Source organism: Taurulus bubalis (genome assembly GCF_910589615.1).
Source record: "Taurulus bubalis genome assembly, chromosome: 13".
NCBI lineage: Eukaryota > Metazoa > Chordata > Actinopteri > Perciformes > Cottidae > Taurulus > Taurulus bubalis.
In genome coordinates, this window is record NC_136601.1 from 21,387,069 (window position 1) to 21,410,231 (window position 23,163).

The 23,163-nt window shown below is 43.6% G+C and overlaps 1 protein-coding gene across 1 annotated transcript in view; it reads right to left on the bottom strand.

Moving 5' to 3' along the window:
- The window catches only part of aff2 (AF4/FMR2 family, member 2), a gene marked incomplete at its 5' end in the record, with an annotated part of 139,361 nt that overhangs the window by 20,362 nt on the left and 95,836 nt on the right, over positions 1-23,163 (bottom strand). Inside the window, 6 exons of the mRNA XM_079228227.1 lie at positions 3,739-3,943; positions 5,109-5,324; positions 5,486-5,636; positions 5,733-5,835; positions 6,437-6,554; positions 23,103-23,140. Of these exons, the coding sequence (XP_079084353.1) occupies positions 3,739-3,943; positions 5,109-5,324; positions 5,486-5,636; positions 5,733-5,835; positions 6,437-6,554; positions 23,103-23,140 (831 nt within the window). The remainder of the gene's footprint in view (positions 1-3,738; positions 3,944-5,108; positions 5,325-5,485; positions 5,637-5,732; positions 5,836-6,436; positions 6,555-23,102; positions 23,141-23,163) is intronic.

Genomic DNA, 23,163 nt, shown 5'->3' on the forward strand with positions numbered 1-23,163 from the left:
TCTGACTGCACGTGATAATATCATGCAGATTAGGCAGCACACGCTTGTTCTGCTAATCAGTGAAGTGAAGGGAAACACATTTGACTGTCTGATTCCATTCCAGTCACACAGCTGAGCATAGGCCGCCTGACGACACGCGCAGTCTCTCATTTTGAATTATTTTCCTGCATGTAAGCGCAGATATTAGTTAGTCTTCATCACAAGTCGGTGCCCGCCGACGCGTCCCGACGCGATGCCTTTTCTAAAACACCGCTGAGTGATCTCCGTGACCTTTAGTAGCGCCGCAAACACTCAAAGGGCAGGATCGCTGCCACTGGAGGGCCACAGTTGTATCAGGAATCTTAAAACTCTTTCTCTTGTTCTCTCCATTTCCTTTTGCTCCGGACATAACAATTCTTCCAAAGGATTAAAAATACATTCTTTGTTCTGAATTTTTCTTCTTCTTTCTAATCTAAATTGAAATCTATCAAAATAACGTATATTTACTTGACATTAACCGGCTTCTAATTAGCTGGTTAGTTTTCAACCGAAGAGGAGAAGCCACGTCCCGACCGCTGTGACGGCCTTTAAAGACACGGAGATGCAGGACGACCTCAGCGAACGGCACAGCTGGACACAGCATCCCTTTTACCAGCCGTCCCGAGGATGTAATTGAAGGTCTCGCCTCCGAGCAGCGGAACGACCCTGACGATCTACCCCGCCATCGCCCTTCGAAGCCCATCTTTACAGGGAGGCCTTTGACTTCGGTGTTGGGTTTGTGCGGAATAACCAGAGCTTGTGCAGCGAGTGTCCGATAGCGTTTTCCACGGCGCGTCTCTGTGAGGCTCGTGGCCTTGAAGACCAAGTACAAGACCGCGTTGGGCGTTGAGTCTGTTTAGCCGGACTTCAAAGCCCTGACGGCGTCAGCGCAGCAGCATCTTCATCTTCCTCACGAAGGCCCGACGGTAAGCCTGTTGCATCGCTGCAACAACGGGCTCAAATTAAGCGTAGTTGTCGAAATGTCACTCGGACATCGTGGTCAACGCAGGGCTGTGGACTTTGATGCAGTATATTGGTGGATTTTTGGATGTTGCATATTTTCAAACGGTATGTGATGTTATTTTGATGCAATGTATTTGTAAATAAGTATCTTATCCTCCTCTCCCCAAGACCATTTGCGCCTTCTTAAGATTTAAGATAATTGCCCAAAAACAGCTGTTGCAAACATTTCTTCAACAAAACAAAGAAATTGTGGATTTGTTGGGGACTAATTTCAGCTGCAGATTCATGTGCTTTATTTTATATTTACTGCAGCAGATTTGACTTAAAATGAACTACAGCTTCCATGATTGTGACATTAAACAAGACATGTAATCTTGTTCAATGGTGTGTTTCTTTTTAGATAACAATGGCGTTTTATTGCACAGAGAGATAAGATGCAACTCTGACCTTGTTAAGTATCCAAACCAAAGTGTCCTTCTGATTTTGAATGCTCGTTTGTTATTGGAGATAAAAGGAAGGAAGGCGGCGTGCTGCGTGTGCAACATCAACGTGAGAACGCAACTGCAGAGGTAGATGCAAAGACAAATATCCGCCGTGTTCTGCTCCCATTCGTCTGCAAAATCCATTTTCAATCAACGCGCCGTGTTTTGTTGAAAAAGAAAAAGCATCCGCTGTATACTGCTCCTCCACATTGCTCCGAGTACAAGTCTTCTGGTCGGTTCTTCTCTTCTCCCTGTGGACACCACCATGAACTGCCAGCTGTTCCACTCAAACAAGTGTAGAGGCAGCACCAACAGCGCAGGTTGCCGTGTTGTAAGTTCTTCTGGGGTAAATTGGGGGAATTCTTAAGACAGTGCAAGTGTAGACTTACTATGTTGTTGTCGACATCAGATAATGTAGAACAATAGACAGAATGGATTTAGATTGACAGCCCTAGACCCTCTGAACCCATTGAAATCCTTTAAATCGCTATCATAGCCAAAAGCTGTTAAGAGAAGAAGAAGCTGTTAAAAAAAAGAAGGTATATTCAACTTTCCGACTGTCCTTGAACACGTCATGTGCGACGAACGCTTCCGTCTGAGAAAGCAACCGAGTCGAAGCTTAAAATGTGGATATTTCATAAAACACACTTTATTCTACACGTCTCATTTAGAATCTTTTGTAAAATAAATGATCAAAGATAATTTACAGCATTATAATTGTTTTGCACTAAAGACATCTTTGATGGTGCAGGACTTATTATTGCAGTAAAAAAAGACCACAGAGAATAAAATGTGACGGGAGCCCTGAAAGTGCTTGGGGTTCAGAGGGTTTTGTGTCATTTTGTATTCTTAAATGACACACCTTTAAAGTCACACACAGCAGTGGAGGTAACACTTTGCAGTGGCATAAGCGGAATTATTCTTTTTGTTCTTATTTTGTTGTCCAGAAACCAATTATTCCATAAAAAAAGAAGAAAGAAATAGTTGATAAGGGAGCGTTCAATGACTTCTGTGCAGTGTGAGAATGAGTTTGTCCGACTTCAGGTTCAGACAAGTCCGTCTCCTGTCACACCAGCCTCCGCTTGTCGGTTGCTTATTATGGTTTTCATTGTTTCAGCATTAGCTGTCTGCTAATTTATCTCAGAGGAAAAGTGTCTTTCAAAGCAAACTAATGAAACGATGCGAGAGTCCGGCGCCACAAAGGCCGACAAAGCGTAAAGAAATGTCCGACCCTCACGGTAACTCCAGTGTGGAGAACTGGCCCGCTCCTTTTGTTCTTCCACAGTGAACTGTGAACATTCAACCATCATTTACAAACCGCTCACAACATCAAGTGGAGTATTCGTGAATGACAACGACCGTTTGAGATGTCGATGCTTTTGGTTCTGATTCGTTATCATTAAATAAATTTGACTTTCGAAGTAGAATTCCAGCCGTCAGTTCACAGCCGCGTTCGCCCAAAATGTCATCGCCTCATCATTTTATCCTATTGCACGTTACGTGTTACTTGAGTTAGGTCCAATAACGGTGACGGACGGACTCGCAACCCCAAAACATACCTCGTCCATCGCATATGAGGCATATAAACTCCACATTCTGTTTTATTTCATCCTCCGTGGCCATTTTACTGCTTTAACTGTTACATAATCTTCATTCTCGTCCTCCTCTATCTCTTCCTCTGTTACATAAAGCCAGTTTACTGGAAGTGGTTTTCTTCTGTTTCCTTCTCTTTCATTCGTTCTCCTTGAAACTATCCAATCTTCATAAAACCACACAGTGTTCACTCATTATCGGTTGAGACGCTGGTCGGCGATTGAGCTCCGTCTCTTGGACTCCCTCTATCACTTTCCATATTTCGATAAAACCAGTCAGCGTTGAGCCATAATGGTCATGTAATAATACAGTTTTTTATCCGGTGCAATTTTTATGGCTCTGACAAATCGTCCAGAGACAATAAGGATGGAGTGACCATTACTGGATACACGGACAGAGTTACACGTGTGCAGCACTTGGTTTTAAACCGTTTTCTTGACATATTCCAGATGTTGAGAAGTGAAGGGTAAATGTCCCGAGGTGCTTGGGTCTTGTTCTCCTTCCTTGACAAAGTCATTTGACTGAAAAGGGGATTGTTGGATTAGCTTCCTGGCGATCATAAATAATTACTGGATTAACTTTGAGGGATTAGTATTATTATGAGCGACAATGAATACCATCACTGAGAATAAATGTGGAGAAACTGTCTCTGTCCCCCATAAAAAACACCCCAGAAACCAACCTGGTTTACACTGACAGCGGGTGTTGGCGCGGGGGTTTGCTGCAGCGCCGCCGGTGGAGTAACTGAGCAGTTGTTTGGGTTGGTGGCACTGCGAGGTTCTTTCCTGGGGGCTGTTTTCCCACTGGGCGGTTTGCTGCGTGGCCTCGGGGGGTTCTGAAGCTCCAGGGATGGAGGAGGCAACAGGTCCTTCTCCCTCACCGCAGGGCTACAGGGGGAAGGACAACACACACAGGAGAAAGCGTCACAATTCATTCTACCCTTGAGCAAGGCACCGCTACCGCCGTGCAGTACGACGCAGGAAAAAGACAGCATGAACTAATTGAAAACAGCATGCGTTCAGCTAAACTTGTTTGGATGTGGAAAGCCTGAAAACGGAACAGGGGAAGGGAAGAAGTGGCTAAGGGAGAAAAGAAGAAAGAAACGCAGCAAGGAAGTCTGTATTTTTCTTCCAATTAGCCTCACATCAAGCGAAGCCGCCAGTTGGGCATGGCATCTACTCAATCTGAGCATTTTTTCGCAGCAGATGTGGGGATGACAGCATTCAGTGGCGAGCTGCAAAGAAGCTCAGTGATCTACTGGAGCCCCTGTAAGCCCTCCATGCTAAGTGACAGCGTCGCCTTAAACATGCTCAATACGAGATTTCTGTTGCCTCTCAACGGCTCTCAACATGGAGACGTTCACGAGCACAAGCAAAAAGAATCGTTGGTATTTCTAGCGACAAGTTTGAATCAGGGCATCACTGTAGAAATAGGATAAATGATGAGCCAAGGGTTCAGTGAAGCAGCCAATGAAAAACAGATACTTGTAAAGTTGATTTCGGGGCTCTGTAGTCCTTGCAAGCCATAACTTGCGGTATCCCTCAGGGGAGTGTCCTGGGCCCATTGTTCTTTTTGATCATATACTACTAATTTATTATCCAAAATCTTAACGACACTGCACAATGGCACTGATAAAGATACGACCAAAGTGGAGAATAGGTCGAAAAAGTGGCTCTAATAAAGACACCATTTTTAGATATTGAATCAAACTGAGAAAATATCCTGAAATGTGAGAAGAAAAAAAAAGAAGCTTACTAGGGTTGTATCTAAATTACCTCCACATACACATCTGGATAAGTCTTGTTTTAAATCCTGTTTTCCCAAAGTTACAAAGAAACATTACAGGTCCCCATTACAACATTTTGAAACATGTAGTTCCTGGTCTATTAGCCAAATATTTCAGCTTCATCGGTGATTGTCGAGAGCCAGTAATAATTTGACATTGTACATGAATGATAAGTAAGCCTTGCTTTTTAGACAAACCCGCTAACTAATGGTGAGCACACATGCTCAGACGAGATGCAGAGGAAGGCCTCGTCTCCTCTTCCTCACCTCTGCTGGTTGGTTCTGCTCCACGTCTGGCTCTGGCCATCCTCCACACTGTTTGACCTCTCCGTCCGTCTGGGCTGTTTCTTCCCTGTGGTGCTCCTCCTCTGGGTCGTGACCTCCGGCCCTGACAACAGGCCCGGCGACATCCTCAACTTTGACCTCTGGCCGTCCCCCGAGGCCTTCTGGCTGAGCTTGGCCTTGGCCTTCTCTCTGCCTGGGCTGCGGGAGGCAAGCATTGATTTCTCTTTTATGGTTCGAGAGACGCTTTTGTCAGTTGTTGGGAACACTTTGTTCGCCCCACTGTTAAGTCTGTAATTATTTCTGATGGTATTTAAAAAGTTACTTTTGCAGGAACATTTTCCCCAAAAACCCAGTCCTACCAGAAAGCTCCCCTGGGGTCCTTGTGCTCCAGCGTTTGGGCAGCAGGAGCCGGGGCGCTGATGGAGACGCAGGGCTTGGTCTTGGCGGCCGTCCCCACTGCTGGTGCTTCACTCCTCGGGGAGAAAGTCCCCGGGCCCTGGGGGATGGAGCCTGGGCAGGGAACCATCGGACCAGATTGAGTATTCCAGATCAAAGCAGATCATTATTAGTTGTATTACCATATAGTAGAGTTGCTGTTTGACCAACCTGTACCATGTTCCGGCTGAGGGGGAACCAGGGGTTTGGTTTGAGCTTGGACTTTATTCAACCAGCTGTCCAGCTGCCACTTGTTGGCAGAGGGGGGCTCAGGCTACAGGGGGGGGGGGGGGGGGGGGGGGAGAATTACAGTCATGATTTTGTCTTCAAAATAATAAATCACTAGACTGTTTATTTCTTTCCCCGCAGACAGAAAGATAACTTCTTTTAATGAGATCTGAAAATAGCTAGATTCATTTAAATATCTGTGTTGTGGATTGATTTTAGCATAATGCTGCATATGTGTCCCATGCTACGACATGACTCTCTCTCTCTCTCTCTCTCTCTCTCTCTCTCTCTCTCTCTCTCTCTCTCTCTCTCTCTCTCTTTCTCTGACTGCGGAGGCTTGTGAAACCCGATCCATTAAAAATAAAGTGATAAATAATATTACAATTCAGCTCTTTGCAGTTGGGAGTTTTATGACTTTTAGAACGAGGGAAGTGACTGTTTAATGTACGGCCAGACACAGTGAATAGGGAGGAATCGGGCAGAATGTACATGCTAAATAGGTGTTTTTTAACACACATACACACACATGATGAAATTAGTTTAGTTCGTCACATGCAAGTAATACAAAATGGATTAGTTTCTGCTCACGTCATCCATTCCATACGTTTCATTCTTGTGTGCTCACAGAGTTCCACTTGTCAGCCTACCTCTGGAGTGTGTGTGCGGGAGGTCTGATTATACTCGCTGTCACTGGAGCTGCTCTCTGATTCGTCCGTGTCCGACTCCGAGCTGCTCTCTGATTCACTGCTGCTCCCTGATGCTCCACTGCGGAAGAAACAAAGACATATAGGCAGAAAGAAAGAAAGACATCTGTTAGTTATGTGCTTGTTTGAAAATCAAAGCATGTGTTTCCAGATCAACCTGAGACAAATCAAGGCGTCATATCTGTGAGGTGAGAGGACTCTGGAATCGAGGCACGTCACTCTGGAACCAAACAAAGGAAGCGATACTTTCACAAGCGGGTGAGGAAGCACGTTCATGGCCGCCGTCCCTTGTGACAAGGTTACATCAAGATTCACACTTAACAGGAAGAGCACTGCACACTCTCTCCATCTGAGGTTTCAAATGAACCACCTGCCAGCTCTATCTGGCACGACTGAAAAGGAAAAAAGAGTTCACTCTCAGAACACAAGATTCCACTTTATGCAGATGATGTTTTACTTTGTCTTCAAGGACCAAGTATGTTCAACATGTTGGATATCTCAACCGCCATGATAAAATAACGTTTGCTATTTTTCTTAGGAATAAAATGTTAAAAGGTTAATCAGATATATGAACAGACCCCTCTGTAAAAAAACTTCATAATACTGAAGTGGATATTTTGGGCTATTTGTAAAACAATGTTTTAACTAATCTCCCCTTTAAAAAACAGCATACTTTTATAAATCTTACTTTCTCACATACTTTTATATTATATCATTGATTACAACCACTTTTATGAAGAAACTACATTCATCTAATCTAAATGCCATAATTAGCAGACTAATCATCAAACTGTGAAGTAGAGCAGAATTCTCACTTTCATTCTTTGTTTATCGGTTCTGTTGTGATATCTCTCCTTTAACCGATAAAAAAAGAAAAGAAAAGGTAATTTTCGGGGTAGGGTCACCCTGTCGCTGATTCAATACAAATGACACAGAATATAATAAACGACTATTATTAAACGCATAAACACAGCGTTTTCTTGGACCTGCTCAATTGTCTCCCTCAGTCCTCTCCGGTGCCTCGGTCGGGCTCGTGTTCATCCATCCTTCCACGGTGCTTTGAAATGGCCTCCTGGAGGCAACACACCCCTCGCCCCGACTTAAGAACACACACACACACACACACACACACACACACACACACACACACACACACACGAACGTAGCTCTTTCGCATGCGCACACACACGCAGAAATTGCAATTACGTGTAGTTCTCTTTGTGTGTGCACGTGTGTGTGTGTGCGTGTGTGTGTGTGTGTGTGTGTGTGTGTGTGTGTGTGTGTGTGTGTGCATGTAATTTCAGTTCAAGGCTGCCATCACAGCAGGCACCAATCTGTGTGAGCAGTCAAGCAGCAAATCCATCAACTGTTCCTGAGGCAGCACTCGCACGCGCGCACACACACACACACACACACACACACACACACACACACACACACACACACACACACAGTATGAAGGCAGTCTCTCTCGGCCCTGTTTTCTTCGTCTATCATTACTCATCTCTTCTCTTTGTCTCTCCTCCCTCTCTCTTTCAATTTCAATTACATTTTCACTTTGCTCTATTAGCATCGCCGCTGAAACAATATTGGCAAAGAGTCGAGTTAATCTCCCCGTATACATGCTTGTGTGCGAGTGTGTGTGTTTTCCGGTCGTCCCGATGCAGACGCTCCCCCGCGAAATCACCGCCAGTCGTGTGTTTGGAAAACACATGAGCGGCAGAAAATGTTTCATAATTATACGAGAAAGCTAGTTAGACTCCGGTTCCACTAAACAATGCAAATAGCTACAGAGAATAGCGAGATCTTGTCCGTCTGAGTTCACTGCTGGTGCTGGCTGGGAAATCAGCATCACAATAAAAACACGGAGCGTAATCAGATGTACAAATCCCATTAAGAGAGTTTTGTTGTTCATTACGCTCAGCCGTCTCTCAAAGCAGGACGCTTTCAATTCCTCTCATCCGCGTTGTTTCAAAATAACCAGGGGACGTTATTCATGCACATCCGAAAGCACAATTGGCATTATATTACTGCAGGCAGGGAAATGAAAAACAACAGGAGAGCTGAAGACGACGCTGGAAGAGAAACATCTGCCATATTAAGAACCGATCATCCTGAAACCTGCAGTCATTAATTGATTCTTTTTGCCACTTAGGAGCAAGTAACAAGCTGTAAACACAAACTGACATTGTATCACCCAAAAAGTTGGTATGGCAGACTGTTTAGGTTTAGATATGAGCGTTCATTTTGACTGTCTCTGGCCATGAATGGATATGAATAGGAGTGTTTTAGCTCCGTTTGGGTCTCCGACAACTCCTGAGAAAAAACGCCCGGCTCTCTAGCTGCTAGGTTAAAGATGCTCACAGGCATCTTTAACTGCGGAGTCAGCTGATGACCTCGACACATCACACAGGGTCATTTGATCTTTTGTTCATATCAAAATATTGAGCAGCGCTGCTTTAAACGCGCCGCACTGCCACACATTTGGCACCAAAGTGGGCCCCATCAAGGCTCATTGCATAAAACAGTCCACTGCACGGAGCTTTGCTGGAGCCACGCGGTTACAGTGAGATAAGTAGCATCCTCAGAGAGCTGGTGGGAAATGAAGCACATTTTAAGAGCAGTGTCATGCCGGGACATTCCTGTGGTCACGGCATATTAGACCCTGAGTAGGGTTTCTCTCTTTCTCTGTCACGTTTATATTCCTTGTCTGAAACTTTGACGGATGCCTCTGCACCTCGGCGGTCAGAACCTGGGGCTCGCGGTCTGCCGTTGATGTTGTTCATGCATGGCGTGGAGGCAACATTTATACTTCCCTGACAGAATAATTGCAATCGGACGCCAAATAAAGGGCAAATTGCATTCGGCTGCAACTCTTTATGGGCGCGTTGCCCCCGTAATGTCATCAGTGCATCGGACCTTGAGACGGGGAGAAAGCGGCTGCTATCCGTTCTTTGTGCATTCACCCGTCAGTCAGACACGGCCCTTCTCGTTAAACAGGGTCTGGTTTTTCTGATTGGTCCGACGCTCTCGTCTTTAAAAGCCCCATAACCACGTTCTACTGGCCCATAATGGACGTGTTGTGTTCATCAGCTGCTGTCGCTGCCCGCAACACAAACAAGATGTAATCTGACAAGTTACATGTAAAAATCACTGAGACGTGACGTTTCTTGGCTCGGGAACGTCAAACACTGTTTCCGTTTTTTATTTTTTCATTTATTTTTTTACAGTGAACAGCCTGTTCGTACATGGATTACTGGAAGGCTGAGACAGATTCCAGACAGATGGTGATAAGAGACACATCCTGGACTTGTGGTGTTTCAAAAAAATCCTCCTTATTGGCTTTAAAAAAATCTTTTAATTATGTAACGAGAGTGCTGCGAGTCAGCCGCAGCGCTCTGCTGTAGAGGAGACGCATCGCTATCATGGGTTCTAATCCCAAAGACGCTACTGACTACAGCAATGTGTTATTCTTCTTCACTGTCAACTGACAACTTCTTGAGTTTGTGTGAAATGAAAGTTTGTGCCAAAGCAGTCACTAAGTGACCTTCAATCCATTCTTTTATTCTTCTATTTTCCATCTGCGCATCAAAAGAAATTTAATTAAATAAAAAGTCAAGTTTTCTGTTTGACCTCATGAAAGCAACGTGTTAACAAAGGATGCAACTTTAACGCTCACCGTGCTGCTGCTCCACTGAGGAGACGGAGAGCGGGGCAGACAAAAGCATCAGACATACAGGACGAGAGACTTAACCCTTCTACTACATTAAGATATAAAGACTAATATTTAAATCACTCTTTCTGTTTGTTTGAGGTTTGTTTCCCTCCTCCTCTGCAATGGTTTGATGGCAGTCGACTAGATAATTATTGCCCAGCAGCTGTTTATCTCTGTGCACCCAAAGCCTGATATTCTCATCACAGCAGTGGATGGAAAAAGTCTTTATTTTGACCTGGACTGGCCGTGGGCAGGATTTAAAAAATATTGTTTCCTAGATTAAAAAAATACTAGGAAACTAGGCACTTACCCATGAAGCAAAGTGTTACCATTTAATCTCCCAACATAAAAGTCTGAATGCTGTTTCAAAACCCAGCACACAAGTCTCGGAAGCTGGGAAAAACAGATCTATAAAACAAACCACTGGCATCAACATATGTAGTATGTCCCCGTAGGTTACGACCTCAGCGTCCTCCATGGCAGGAAACATTCAGGTGGAAGTGGGAACTTGTCTTTCAGAACAAAAAGTTTTCTATTATAGTCATCATTCAAGGGCCGCCTCGGACACCCAGAACAACTCTGTTTGGTGGAAGCTTTTTTATCTAAAGCGCCTCATTGTTTGATGAGTGCCACCGTCGTGGGCTAGCTCACTTTGTAGCGAGAGAAAGTGGGCTAGCCTCACTAGCCCACTTTGGCTAGCTAGCTACAGAGTCTGCTAGCCTCACTAGCCACCCTCGTGGGCTAGCCTCACTTTGTAGCTAGCCAAAGTGGGCTAGCCTTACTAGTCACCCTCGTGGGCTAGCCTCACTTTGTAGCTAGCCAAAGTGGGCTAGCCTCACTAGCCACCCTCATGGGCTAGCCTCACTTTGTAGCTAGCCAAAGTGGGCTAGCCTCACTAGCCACCCTCGTGGGCTAGCCCACTTTGTCGATACGACACTTGGCAAGAAATCAAGGTGAGAGCAAACATCAAGTACGAGTGGCTCTGTAGACGGATGGGATGTTTCTGGGGTTTGCCTGAGAAGTGTGCTGCCTTCAATTCTTCATTCGCCGACCTATATTTACAACAGGAAACGTCTCTTTGCCTTGATGAGAGAAACTCTCCCAACGGGTCGCAAACGCGTATAAAATGGTGCCGGCACATTTAATAAACTCGACTCTCGTCTGTTTTATTGCGTATTCATTTGCCAAAAAAAAAGAAGAAGAAGATAACATCGACTGGAAGCGTGAGACGAGTCTATATTTCCCCACACTGATATGTTTGTGCTGTTTTTTTGTTTAAATAGCGCCGTGTGAAGTCAGAGGACGGCGCTAGCGTCTCTTCCTCTCGATGGGATTTTTCAAATGAGTGCTCTCTAGCCTATTTCATTCTGGCAACACAAACAGTATGTGCTGGAGGAATAAGATGAAAGGAGACGAATGTGTGTGTGTGTGTGTGTGTGTGTGTGTGTGTGTGTGTGTGTGCGTGTGTGTGTGTGTGTGTGTGCGTGTGTGTGTGTGTGTGTGTGTGTGCGTGCGTGCGTGTGTGTGAAAGCATTACATCTGGCTCGCTTTCCTCTATTTCTTTTTTTCTTCTCCTCTCTTTTCTCAGGAATCAGCCATCAGCCGTCGAAAATAATTTAATGCCGTCGTCGGTGCCAAATTAAAATGCGACGCCAGCTGGTGCCGACTGACGGAGCTTTTACAGGACATTTTAGACACATCTTTCTGCTGCGTTCTGTTGAAGTTGAGACGTATAAACTTCATCCAGGAATGAACTCGCTGTCAGTTTTGATAGATCATATATGCAAAGTACTCTTTATCCCCAAAGCAAAGTTTCATCCATTTGTAAACATGTTTGTATCTTCCATTCAGTTATGCCTGTGAATGTATTTCTACCTCAGCTCTCATCATAATCTCAAAATCTTTCTCCCCCCCATAATATGTGTTATGTTGGTTCATGCGTCGAGAATTTATTGATTAATGCAGGGCATTTCTTCCATGTTTCACACCTTTTTCTATATCTTATACATCAGCGCCGGCCTTCTGTGTCTTTAGGAGCCTTCCCTCCGTTGCATAAGCAACACAGATACGACTTACGAAATAACCTTTGTCAGATCTCCGGGCTCCGGCGGAGGCTCCGGTGTCTTGTCTGTTTGTTTGTGCGATAAAAATCACAAGCGCAGCAGGGAAATGAAAGGCCCCTCGCAGCTTCCGCGAAAACGATCTGCCGGTTTGATATGTCCAGCGGGCCTCGCGAGCTCCACACGACACCCACATGCTCACGAGCTCGCGGCCGCACTTTGGTGCGCGGTGGCTTACAACATCTGCCAGTGTTCGCGGTCGACAAGGTCAAGTGGAGAGCGGGCATGCGAGCGGATAAAGTGTCTGTTTACGGTACACCTGAGGGGTCACCTGCACACACACACACACACACAAACACACACACAAAAGACTGTTGTGCGGATGCAGGTTCACATGTGTTATCAGTGAAAGGGAACGTCCTGAAAGCCAGAGTGGTTTCTCACTCCTACGAGGCTACACACACACACACACACACACACACACACACACACACGCACACGCACACGCATACACACACGCTGAAACCTCACTCCGTCTGTCCGTCCTTGGATTTTCTCTCCAGCCGCTCGTCCGATGGGCTTCTGGCTCGTGTGTTGCTGAGGACGCGAGGGAGCAGTCTGGAGTGTGAGCTCCTGCGAGCCGACGGGAAATCTGTTAGCAGGGCGCTACGTAGATGCTGCGATAATTGAGAGCTCGCTACGGTCGAGTTTAAAGCTGCAACGGATGAATCTGTTAATCGATTCATTGTCTTAAATGTATTAAATTAATCTCCAACTGATAATCAGTTGAAATAATATTTTTGAAAAAAAACGTGGAGCAAAACAAAACAACATTTGAAGACTTGGAAAACATTCCTGGCTATTTTTCACCATTTTTCTGACATTCTTTAGGCCAAACAACTAGCAATGAATCGATTACATGATGGAGACAATTTGAAGTTGCAGCCCTAGTTGAGTGTGAAGTTCTTTGGCCACGAAGAAGCAGAGAGCAGCCAAAGTCGGAGGCCAAGCTATCGGCTTGTTCCGAAGACTTTGAGCGCGTTTCATCGAGGCAACTGGGGCGCTAACGCTTGGCGATGCTACATCATCTTCATTGGCCAATCAAATGCATGATACAATCACAGATTACTTTTAATGGTGTTTTCTTTTTACTGCTGAACTTATGATCATCACGACGGTTAAAATTATTGTCACTGTGATAACCACAGTCTCATAACACTAACATGTATTCTCAGTATTCTCCCCGCACACACGGTGCTGTTTTCAGTCCGAATGCACGAGAATCCATTTATAGTTTCATGAACATTAGTTCATGAAACTATAAATGTTTTGTTTTACAAGGAAAGTTAACTGGCAAGTAGCAAGTGAGCAAAGCAGCCAAGATTAATGTTGAAATATTATTACTGCACACATTTGACCTGTGAGTTCACTGCTCCTCCACGCTGCTACAGCGCGTGATCAGTCCTCATTACGAGTACATTTACTACGTCCACTGTTCGTTACTTGGGTCAAAAGTTCAGTCTGCATTTTCAGCCACTTAAATGTAACTGAAATGGTTGACTGATGTAAACCCTATAAAATATTCATAGCTGAACTGTAGCTGTTGTTAAAGAGAAGCCAAACCTTTGGGAGTCGAAGCAGGTCCAAGTACAATCAGTGTTGCATTGTGGGGGAGATGTATTGTCCCAGAAATAATTGTGATAAAATATACTATTGTAATTTCATTACCATGTTATGCAACTGAGAGAATGATAATATAACAACACCAAAGTACGCCAAAGAGCAAGGATTTTTTAAGAATATTCTGACATTGGAATTGGCAGGTGAAATACATATTAAGATATCCTATAATAACATAAATTAAATTAACCCACACAGGCAAAAATAATAAGGAAAATGCACTCTCTGGCTCTGGTAACAAAAAAGAGCTTTATAAAAGTACTGAAAGCGCTGCTGTTTGTTCTGGCATCCTGTTGGCTGAAGGGTTGGCGGCATTCTTATGTAAATAAAAATGCATGGAAACACAATGGGCAAAACCAAGGTCATGAAGTCATGTCCATATAGCGTTCGATAAGATGATGACGTAATGAGCCTGATATATAATTTGATTTATATTTAAGAATGCCACCTGTAAGTTGTGTTCATCTTCAAGCCGTCCTTTGTGTCAAGTTTGAACTTTTCTACGTCTTTGACTTCTGCAGCAGACATGAAGTGAGAGCCGCAGCACGACATCCCCACAGGACCTGGCAGCGGTCTGATGTTTACTGCAGCGGCCTGTCGGGTCGCCAGAGACGGGATGTCAGGACCGGTTCCCCTCTACTCTGACACTGTTCATGTTCAACCTTGACTCGAGCTAATGTCTTCTTTACCACCTGTAGCCATTGATCCTGAAGGCTCGGGCCTCCCTTGTGCACTCCGTCACCTCCACCATCCTTTCATTTTTTTTAGAAAGAATCTGTTCAAGTTTGAGGTTGATCAGGTTTTATATTTCATCTTGTTTGCGGAAATAAATTAACATTTTAAACACGGCAGTAGTAGAGTTTTGAGCACGATAGCTTTAATGCAACACACACACACACACACACACACACACACACACACACACACACACACACACACACACACACACACACACACACACACACACACAGGCCACTAGCTACAATTGAGGTTGAGTCCTCACTTTAGGATCCTTGTCACACATTTAATTTTCAAAGCAAATTCTGATATTTTTGACAGTTTTGTCAGTTTTAAACAAACTGTAATTACTGCCCTGCTGTTGTATGCCTTCAGTAACCACTCTTGTTGCATTTTACATCCATGTTTGTCCAACATGTCATCACTGTCATTGTATCCTTTTAGACATTTATATAACATTGTCATATTTAGCACATGAATTATTGAGTTATGGCCAAAAAACATGTTTTGTGAGGTCACATTGACCTCTGACCACCACATTCTGATCAGTTCATCCAAGTTGATGTTTGTGCCAAATTTGAAGTCACAGTGACCTTGAACTTTGACCTCCAACATTTGAATCAGATCATTCTTGGACATTTTTGTGCAAAATTTGAAGACACTGCCTCAAAGCGTTAAGGAGAAATTGTGTCCTGAACGCCGTCTCGAAGCATAAGAACTAGAATAAAAGGTGTTTGGTATTCTCAGACATAGCGTGCAGGGTAGAAAAGGTTTGAACCTACATTAGGACCAAACTAAAAGGAGATACAATATTGACAACATTGTATCGACCTCGTGGATCTATTAATTATGTATAGTCTCGTTCCTCATACATGATTTCAGAAAATTAGCTGATGCTAGCATCCTACAATCATAATGTGCCGCTTTGAACCTCCCAGGGTCCATCTGTGTCACACTGTTCAGCTGGGACCGTGTTGCCGTTAATTAGCCGGCAGGAATTGAAAGTAGGAAGGCCAATCAAGAGACAATAGACAGTTACAGCTTTTATTCCTCCTCCCCGATCGCCTCTGCTAGGAAAACCGAACCGATGAGCCTCTGAAAAACAAAAGGAGCCGCTGGCTTTGAACCAGACGGGCCACCGCTCAGATAAAGTGCCGCTAGTAGGGACAAGACGCAACAGGGTGTGCGGCGGAAGGATCATGCCGGGAAAGAAAAACAGGTAGATAGGGCTTCTCAAAACGGCCGGAGGAACTGGGTGAGAATAAATGTTGAATTAAAGCGGTGCTTTAGGATTGTGAAGTGAAGATGTGGAAGCCATCTGGGCTGAGTTCATCTGTCATCTTATCGTCTGCCTTCAGCTCGCTGCTTCTGCCCTCCACTTGGCAGGGCCTCCCGCTGCACAGCTGGCTTTACAATCTCTCCTCTCCGTCTCTCTCTCAATCACTCACGCTCTCTCTCGTGTGTGTGTGTGTGTGTGTGTGTACACTCCAGCATGCACATGTGTGCTTGTTTACCCGACTCACAGGTGCGTGTAAATCTATGATTTGGGGAGCTTTTTCAAGGGGATTTATGAAATTATTGAAATTACTCCATTGCAGTCGACCAAATGTTTGAGGCTTCTTAACTCGCTAACAAGGCGCTGGTGCATAAATGTACCAGAAGTGGAGGAACACCGCTCAATTTACGGGGAATTATACGGTAAAGCCCTGTGAAACGCTATGTGGACAAAAGATTTATAATAATTTGATTAAATCTCGTATTAGACTGTTTATTCAATGACACCATCTGAAACACTTTGATACCTTTGAAATTAATGGAGAGCCAAGTCAGGTTCAAAATGTTCTTGTTCTTAATTCTTAAAGGGAGAACGTTTTTGGGGAAGCAGAAATACAGTTTTAGAATATTTTTAAAAGAGGAGCTAATATATTATTGTGGAAGCACATATATTATAATGTACTGTAAAACAAAAATATTCTATAACACGAAACACAGCAACACTTGTATTTGTGGATGCACTTTGCTAGCTTGATTTTTTATTTTTTTATTATTTCTCTCAGGAGGTTTTCTTCTCATTGTTTCCTTTTGGTAGTTTTGCTTGACATGTTAGTAACTTTGAACAACTTTAAAGTGAATGTGTGAAGTTTTGAAGCTAAAGTGAAGCTTTGGAGCTAAGATTAATTAGGTTGGTGAGCAATGTGCTGAATAGCTAGCAAAGCTAGAGTATTGCTGAAAGCCCGTTAGCTAGTGTAAGCTATTAAATCGTGTACAGGCTTTTATTGTGAAGGGGAAAACGGAAGGAGAAGAGAGGAGGAGTTGTTGGAGTGACGAGCAAGTCAAGAATGAAGTGGTTGCAGTCTTATGCCAACTAACGGACTATGTATTATTGTACAGTGAAGGCGCGTGATGAACCCTCGGCTACATTAGCATGGAGCGTCTCTTGACTGCCGTCATGGTGTTACACGCAGGCAAAGAAAGGAACTGTGGAGGCTTTGTTTTGACACAATTGCCATAAAGTTATGATTCCATTTCTGGTGCCTTGCTATAAAATGCTCCAAGGTCCTTATTCAGTACAGCTCAATGCAGAGGTAGACCCAGACTGGCATACATTGTTTGTCTTTGTATTTGTGTGTCTCAATCATCAGAAACGTGTTTTCTATCCTTTTAATCATTCAGAACAAATCGTCAAGGTTTATAATGTAATTAGCAAAGTTAAACCCTAGTCACATGGGACTAGTATTACCTCGGGACCCTTTAGTAATTTGTAATAATTAGAGAGATCGTTGTGGGATAATTTGTAAAATGAAGAATTTGTCAAAGTATAAATTCCACCACAGATTAGCTATATCATTACCGTGTATGTGTAGTACCGCGTCTTGGTGATGTGTGGACTTTTTGTTTTCTCAATGGCTACTGTCTGCCTCTTTCCCGGTCAATCATTTTAGAGGCTGCATTGGCACTTATAATATAAAGTTTTGACAGCTTTTTGGGGGGCAAAACTGAGGAAGCTCATCTCGTTACACGTCACAAAGACTAGAGAATCATCAAATGCCATTTTAGAGGTTCAAAGAAATGAAGCTTTGAATGACTGTTGTCATACCTTCTGACGTTTTTGGCTATGCCTATTGGCTACTATGTTTTTGTGTTATTGTCGTACAATAAAAGTAATTGATGGTGCTGTTATTGCTGCTGGACTACCCCGTTAATTAATAAAGTCGCATGCGGCGGAGTGGAGAAAATGTTTTCAATGTTTTTAAAAGGCTAAATGCCAACAAATATGGAATGAAGCAGAAATTTTCAATAAAACATTTTGAGAAATGATTACAGCCTCTGGGATAATGTCAGTACATGTAAGTCAAATATAGACTTTACTACTACGACTCCCGTGTAAATAGGACTTATTCAGCCAAAATCTAATCGTCTATTGTAGATGGTTTGTCGTGAAAAATAACACTTTTTCACTTTTTCACAAGCACAGTTGCTGATGGGTTCCATTCAGCAGTGTGGGAATGTGTGTGTTTCAGGTTATGTGTATGTGTTTGCCCCGGGCAGCACTGTGGGGAAGGCTATAATAGGTTTCCATTGCTACATATGTAGTGTAATGCTCCCTGGCAGCAGCAGGAGCAACGCTGTTTGAAGAGGTGCTTCACATTTGAACTCGTGTCACACTTGAATCACCTGACTGGCAGGTTGCATCCATGCTGCTTAACCTGCCCGTGTTTTCCAGCCTGCCGACATCATGAGCATGTTGTATTATTGATCGTGATTGGAAGCACATTCATCTCTGATTATTGACATCGCAGGAGGAGTCAAAAGAGACAGCTGATTTATTTTCCCAGCAGGTTTGCGTTTCAGCAGCTAAATTATTCTCAATAAAAAACTGAGCTCAAAAGCAAACTTCTATTAGCATAAAATAAAAGTATAAAAGCATTGTAAGGGTGGCTCTCATAACACCGTTATCACCGTCATTCACTTGAAAGAAGGCTGAGACGGCATTTTCTTTCATTACCCTAAGAGATAATGTAGTTCAAAAAGCATCAGTCTCACAGGACCAAACAAACACTCAAGTGTGAACAAAACATTCACACTCGCTAATACTGTAATATGGTTTGTTAATTAGATATTAAAATATGGAATACATTGTGTGAACTGTTCAGTTAGCAACCAGCTATGAAGCCAGTACGCTAAATGCCAGTTAGCTTACTGCGAACTAACAGTTAGCTTACGTCCAGCTAGCTTTGAGGACGTTTGTGCTCATGGCTAACTTGTTCGCGGTTAGCTACTGCATAATGCCACTCCGTCACCGAGACACACTGATGAACTCCTGCTACTTTTTTGAGTGACCAGGTGTGTTGCATTTTTTTTTTAACAAACTCAAGTCTTTTAGGAGTCCAATACAGAGGTGAGTTGCCGCCTGCTAGCAACGTGAGCGTGCTAATACTCTGGGTGTACTCTCCTTCTTCCATTGTCTCTGTGTATGAATAAATTGGGAGTCATAAAGCCTCAGGACAAGCACAACTTTTTGTCAAGTTAAAACATTTTCTCACAGACTCACACGGTCATGAATTAATGCTATTACTACTAAAATAAATTGGAATAAAAAGACAGAATTTACATAAATCCAGGTACTTTTCCTCATCAGAAAATATGGAGTAATAGGATACACTGAAGGATATACAGGGGAGCAGATCGCGCAAAGATTTTAAAAATTACCGAGCAGAAATATGAAAATGATACGGTCGAACATACACTAGGGTGGGATGGATAGGGTGGGTGGTTGTACGAGTGTGTGTGGCAGTAGAATAACGATTGGTATGTGGGTGAGGTTGTCAGAGCAAGGATTAAAAAAATAAAAAGTGTGCGTCTGTATGGATGGTGTGAGGAGTGTGGGTGAGAGTTTGTGTGTGTGTGTTGCTCTCCATGGGGGATATAGCCAGTGGATCGCTCGCAGCATCTCTAGTCCCAGCGTCCCCCTGGATATGTGTGTGTGTGTGTGTGTGTGTGTGTGTGTGTGTGTGTGTGTGTGTGTGTGTGTGTGTGTGTGTGTGTGTTGCTCAGTAGATTGGGCTGCAGAGTGAATGGGCTCATTAGCGGTAGCAGAGTAACACATGGCCTGGGGCACACACAGACACACAGCACACGCTCTTTCTCACACACACACACACACACACACACACACACACACACACGCTCACACTCCAGACTTGCATACTAATGCCTTCAGACTGTGAACACAACGAGCCTCATTTATAAAAGATTCTTATATTCTTATGCACCAGGCTAAGCTTCACAACACATTGCAAGCAAAAGATGAACTTATGAAAAATTGATCTCGGCGCTAAAAATCAGCTGTTTACACAAATTCTTCCCGATGTTCGGCGATGTTATGAAGACAACCGTCATTTTTTTCTGATGATTAATTAGGTGACATGTTCCCCCAAGATGTTACAGGAAGACAATAATGTCTCACAACATGTAGCCCACACAGAGTGCAACTGTGGAAAAATAGAAATAGACGTTATCACCTCGAGATGTGGCAAAGAAAAGACCGGAAACTAGAAATGATTATGGACGGTTGCTCATCAACATGTCTTCATCCTGGTACCATAGTCTATATTACAAATTGGGATCAGCCAGAGATTTAAAGCCTCATTGAGATTCTGGCGTCAGAATAGACAATAACATGGGGTAATATGGATCTATATAAAACACCAAAAAACAGGTTCCTTTAAGAGGTGAACTCATAATCAATATACTGTATATATATGTATTTTATCATGTTTAAGCCTGTACTGACGGGACAGTATATGAATTCTGGGTGATGAAGTGAGGACATTGCAACCACGACAACAAAAGAATCCTCCACACAGCTCCGGCCCCCTGCTGGGGTGATTGACAAGTACAAGGAGTCCTCTGCCTCACGTTGGGCTTTGAAACCAGGAGAACGATGCTGGAATATTCTCTGCTATTTTCTGCCACTGATCATCAGACGGGGAAAATTATTTCGTATTCTCCGTCAAACCGAGTCTGTGTTGTTACATTTCGATTTGAAATTCCAGAATAAAACACCCTCGCACTTCTATAGATTTGCATCTTTTGTCTCTCTTTTTGCCCATAAAGGAATAGTATGTAACCTTTCCGTATTAAAATGTCTAAAAACAAGTGGACCTATGTTATATATTTTGTTGCGTTGTGTACATACAATATCCAAATCGTCCAACAATATTTAAAAATGGAGAAATCTTTCATTTTAATGAAGGCAACCGTTTCATGAGGTCTCTCAGTAACACTGAGGGAATCCTAACCGGGGAGGCTGACAGCAACGGTGGTGAAGACCAGCGGAGAGGACCAGGAGGAAAACCAGCCCTCAGCGTCAAGTTATTCACCCCAGCTGGCTACTTATCTCTACTTTATTTCTATTGTATTAAACAAAAGATCACTGTTTCAGTTCAGAGGGGAGAGTATGCAAAGCTAATAACAAAAGAGCAAAGGGTAAATCACACTATTGCTACAAATTACGTAGTTGTGTTGTTCAATTTATGATTATAAACAAAAGATTTTGCCAACATCAATATCAAATTTAGTATAAAAAGTTGTCTTCTTTTCTTTGGCTTTTGAAAAAAAAAAATCCTGGAATGTTGCAGTCTTCAAGGATATGATCGATGATTACTCTGCAAAGATCTCACCAGAGTCACTTGTTTTCTTCCCCCGAAGAACGGACAAAAACATATCTGACAAATTATTTCACTCAATTAGTCTTCATCGCCGAACATTGTTGTGGTTTTGATTGAGAGACCCCCGAGAGGCAGAAAATGACACGTTGTAGGAAGCAGAGTTTTAAATATGAAAATTGCAAGGTGACTTGTAACTATAGCTGTAGAATAACGCTGGCAGACTAAAAGTTAGACATTTCTCTCTTAAACGTAGTAAAAGCAGAAGGTAGCGTACAATGGAAACAAGTAACTAAATGTTTTCATTTCAAAGCAACTCTTTCTTAATAAGTGAAATATAAATCTAACATTAAGCCAGGGCAAAGCTTATTATTTTCAACCGCACACCGCCTTGATGTTCACCCAAATGTTCCCCATATGCTCTCTGTTTTCCAATGAACGACACAAGTGGAATTTTTGTTAGGCCGTAATGAGACGACGTTTAGTAAATCTGCGTAAATCTCCCTCACTGACCTTCTGCCGTCGCGGATGTATTTATGCACAGTGATACACCGGAGTTTACGTCTCAACCATATCATCCCAGGTGAGCCTGCAGAAGCTCAGGTGTGGAGAGATTTATGCGCCAGCCTACAAACAGCGAGCACAGGGGACATCTGCTGCCTAATTTCCAGCAGCGGTACGGAGCGAGTGCGGCCCGGCGGCTGGGGGCCGTCGAGTGGGCACCTGCCACCGCAGATGTTTCAGTGAATTAGAGCCTCGGCACCTCCAGAGCGCTTAATGGCGGTTGCATTCGCAGTAACCTTCAGACGTTACAAACCCTGGACGGAGTCTTTGATCCGCAACTTAACCGTCATCCGGTAACCTTCGCCTCTTCATCTTTGAGATTTAACGAGATAGCCGCAGCCACGGTGACGTCTCTGACCTTAACGGCGCTTCAAACAACGGCTACAGAGAATCGGCCGCCGCCGAGAGCGGCTCGCCTCGATTGCATGTTTTCGGGGCAAAGAGCATTTATTTATAGCTTGTTGTGTGGTTGATACTGAAAGTCACGCACTGACTTTATATATACGCCGGCCACCAGGCTCTCTGCTGCAGAAGCATGATGTGAACTGTGTCTTCATGCAGACGACACCGAGAGCCGTTACATTTCTCATGTAACAAACTCCATCTGAGAAGCTTGTGTTTACAACATGTGAACATCTCTGCTCCGCAGTAGATACATACCATTGAGTTAAAGGGCACACATCATGCACATTTTCAGTTTCATACTTATGTTTTGGGTTTTCCAGTAGAACATGTTAACATGCTGTAATGTTCAAAAGAAACATTATTTACCTCATAATGTCTGAATATACCTTTTTCCACCCATTGACTGAACCGCTCCGTTTTAGCACCTGTCTCTTTAAGACCACCCCCGGTCTGCTCTGATTGGCTTCTGAGAACAAATATGGTGCACCTTTCCAAAGGTAGTTCTCTCACAGCGGGTGGAGATGCTCCACAGTATATTCTAAGATATTCCAATGCGCCTGCACGTGACATAGGAAGGGGAGCCGAATCTGATTGGCTGGTAGGATCACACGTTTTCTCATCGAGGCAGTCCACAAAAAAACCTCACTGGGTTGTCTGATTTCACAGATTGTGAGCTGGTAGGGACTCCAGTATTTGCACAATAACTGGAAATGTGTTTCATGGGATGTCCCCTTTAAATAAAGCACAGCGTTACAGCACAGAGTGTCTAGTTGTCTTACCTTAGGGCGGGACCTCTGGCTTTGGGCTTCTCAGACACCTGTCAATACACATGCACAGAAC